This window comes from Cibotium barometz, chromosome 44, assembly GCF_041138505.1.
Source record: "Cibotium barometz isolate CiBa-2024 chromosome 44, ASM4113850v1, whole genome shotgun sequence".
Lineage (NCBI taxonomy): Eukaryota > Viridiplantae > Streptophyta > Polypodiopsida > Cyatheales > Cibotiaceae > Cibotium > Cibotium barometz.
Genome location: NC_141089.1, coordinates 25,567,969 through 25,571,373, shown reverse-complemented (window position 1 = coordinate 25,571,373; position 3,405 = coordinate 25,567,969). Strand labels below are relative to the sequence as shown.

At 41.2% G+C, this 3,405-nt stretch overlaps 1 protein-coding gene across 1 annotated transcript; it reads left to right on the top strand.

Moving 5' to 3' along the window:
- Positions 1 to 549: 549 nt before the first annotated feature.
- Positions 550 to 3,085, top strand: LOC147613122 (uncharacterized). Its single transcript, XM_086782756.1, has 2 exons — positions 550 to 2,593; positions 2,669 to 3,085. Exons 1-2 carry the CDS (start codon positions 1,565 to 1,567, stop codon positions 3,083 to 3,085), a joined length of 1,446 nt encoding a protein of 481 aa, XP_086638882.1. The 5' UTR covers positions 550 to 1,564.
- The last annotated feature ends 320 nt before the right edge of the window (positions 3,086 to 3,405 follow it).

The window sequence follows — 3,405 nt, the reverse complement described above, 5'->3', positions numbered from 1 at the left end:
TCATTTGGGCCATCTATGGCTCTTCAGTGTGTACGCAGGCCATCATCCACTATCGAGTCCATGGCTATTTCCACAGTACAGGATGATGAAGGTTATTGGATTCCTACCGTTTTTAAGCGGTTCATGTGGATAACAATGCAGCCCAGTTTGAGGGGTGCACACAAGGTTCCTCGAAGGCACATGGCTTCCACAAGCCATCACTGGAAAGGAAGGATCTTAGAATTCAAAGTTTGCAACAAGGATGGAAAGCGGCTTGCAAAGGTGCAACATGTTTACACCTCAAGCCAAATACATCTTGAAGATGAGAACTCACCACGGTTCCCAACTAACTGTAAGTTTCAGTCCTTGTTTAATGTTTCTTTGCTTTGGAGAAATGCTTGCATGAAGACTATGTGAATATCAAGAACTCCAATGTATTCTATTGTATGCAGATGTTTTTCCTTCAACATGTGTGGAATGGCAGCCTCTAGAATGTTTTACAGGGACCTTCGAAGCATGTCATGTTGATCTAGGTAGGCTTATGTATGCTAGGGAAACAAGTTCCGAACTTGCAAATAGAGGAGTATTTTTCATTGCTGCAACATATGTTGTGCCACAGAGGGGAAGGTTTGGAGCACTTGAGCCAATTTCTCCTCCTGCACTAAATAGCCCGGAATGGCCCATTCCAGACCCCACTACAATGGAGAGCTTTCAGCGCAGGATTTTCCATGACATTCAGTCAAGCCTAAAGGCTGCATATGGATCCCACAGGATAAGTGTATCTCTTTTCATGCCTTTACATGTGTTTATTGCTATTTTCAAAGCAGGCAAGTTCCATCGCACCCCAACAATGTGGATAAGCAAAGATGGGGCCTTTGAAGCTCTAGATACATTTCTAAAAGGCGACTGGACCACCAAGGTGGCAGAACATAAGGGCGATGTAATAAAGTGCTCAGCGGTAATGTCAATGGTAAGATGCAGGTATCAGATAGGCAAGCAAAATCTAACTATGGTGTACCCTATTAGAAGGTGGAAATGCTCGCATGGTGAATGGGAGGCTTTGGACTCTGATCTCTATGCTAGGGAGGAGGTAGAACTTCATATTGAAGTTCACCCAGGAGAGGAGCATACAGTGGTAGTTAATGATGATTGGAATTTTGCTCAGTTGAGAGATCGTATTGTCATGTCCTTTAATGTAAGGAACCAATTCAAGTTTGTTGTTTCTAATCGACCCATGCGTCAAAGGTCAGAGAAACATACACTCTGTGTGTCATTGGAGCCCCCTAGGGCCCTTAGCTTGAAAGACTGTTAAGTTGCAGACTTAGGTAACATTTTGAGTGATTTTGGGCGATAATTTGTAGCGGTGTACTTCTGAATACAAAATTATTGATTGCACCATAGTCCCAATGTCCTCTGTATTTCACTGCAACTTGGATTTTAATTTTGTTAAATTTAAAATTTTTAAGTATGTTCTATAAATTTATTAAACTTTATAGTGGAATGCTTTATAAGAATAGGTTTTGCTCTATAAAGCTCATTTCATTCTTAAGATCTTGCAGTTTCTATTTCCCTTCAATATCCCGCCATGGCTTCAAGCTCTAACTCGCTACGCGCAAAACTTGAGAAAATTGGGCTCTCAGCAGGTGCAGGTGAGAACATCGCCATTTTTGAGGGGGTGATCGATATGCAAAAAACTATAGACCTTCATGCAGAGGCTTTTCAAGAGCAGGTCCAGTACATGAATGATGTAGTGGCACAATATGTCGTGCAATTGCCTGAATCCACCACTAAATGGGTTCCAGTGGACTTAATCAGGCATCTGTACCATGGTGACAAGTCGTTCCGATTCAGGCTCAACCGATTTTTGAAAGGGCTTACATCTAGCAATTATAGGGTCGAAGATGATGACACCGTTTATGAATTGCAGGTTGGTAATGTAGGCACCACCTTCCTTTCATGGGATATGACGTTAGCACTGTTTTTGCAAGAAGCCAGGGATACAGAAAAAAAGAAGGGAAAGGCAGTGAAAAAGGAAGTAGCTCTTGTGAAGGAATCCAAAGGCGAGGTGGAAGAGGTTTTCTCAGAAGAAGCTGAAGCGTCCATGGCCTTGGTGCTTCTCCAACAAGGGTCAACTGAGGATGAAGAGCCTCATCGTGACCTCGAAGGGGATGAAATTGTGGAAGAGATCCCTGAGTTGGATGTAACCACTTTGAATCCCATCATCATGGATAACAAGGAATTTCTTTTCCTTGATGACATTTGTAAATCCTTGGGGTTAAGGGAGGATGAGGCCTTAAGCATATTAGCAATTGGGTCTGGTTTCTGCAAAGAAGACACACTTGAGCAACAGCCTGCAGGTGTACAGATTGATTTTGATGACCATGATCTTACCAAAGCGCTAGCATTCCAAGGTTATGATACAGAACGTACAATTGAGGCAACTGTTTCCAATGCTCTTGTTGCTATAGAAAATGTAGCAGCAGAGTATGAAAGTGTCCCTCAAGAAGCATTTCAACCACATAAGCGCTTGCATGTAGATACATCAGTTGAGCAGCGTGGAAGCAGTATAGACATATGCAACCCACGCATTAGCCAATGTGATGATGACATTGAGGTGGGTTTAAATCAAAGTTGTGCCTTCATATTTATAAGTGAGTTATTACTAACACCTGATTTTTTTCTCTTGTAGAAAGCTTATATTTTTGACAAGTTTGCTGCACGTGGAGGTGGAGTTCGTGTGCAATCCGATGGACGAGACACCTCCCTGATTCATTACCTTCCTAGCCTCTCTCCATCATTTATTCGAGTAATCCATTTAGAGTACTCTGAGGAGGCACAAGCAGAGCTCATCAAGTGTAAAGCTCTAAGTGGGGTTCTCACCGAAGATGGGCTAGCAAATAATGCAAACAAATGTATACTTATTAGCAGGGAGGCAGCCATGTACACATTTGCAGGCAACTACACCGGCCACGTGCTAAGCCACTGTGCCACTTCAATCTCCAAAGGTGTAACCAATCCTATTATTATAGCTAATAGCCTAGGTGAGAAAACCACACAGAGTGACGAAGCTAAAGAAGCTCTCAGAAATCTTCTCAGGAACTTGTAATTTTCTTTCTACGAAATCAATACAAAATGTATACTTTTTTAATTGTAATGTTTCTAAGAAGTTTGAACCATTTCTCTTGTTTATTTGATGTGTCAGCACTGTGCCCTCTAAACTTTTGGCAGGCATGTGAATGTGTAAGAAATTTCATTGATAATGATCAAATATTTGTTCTTTGAATGTCACTTAACATCCAGCCGAAATCTGGCAGTACAAAATCTGAACAATTTTTAAAAAATCAAAATTTTTTATGTTTTTTGATATTTGTAAGCATATTTTTCATCAAAAAAGTGCACATACTCTTGGATAGAGTCAAAAAATTT

Bases quoted from the DNA above. Each gene is read 5' to 3' on its own strand.
- LOC147613122 (XM_086782756.1), top strand. From the start codon at position 1,565: ATGGCTTCAAGCTCTAACTCGCTACGCGCAAAACTTGAGAAAATTGGG. The intron at 2,594-2,668 runs GTGGGTTTAAAT...TTTCTCTTGTAG, and splicing joins AATGTGATGATGACATTGAG to AAAGCTTATATTTTTGACAA.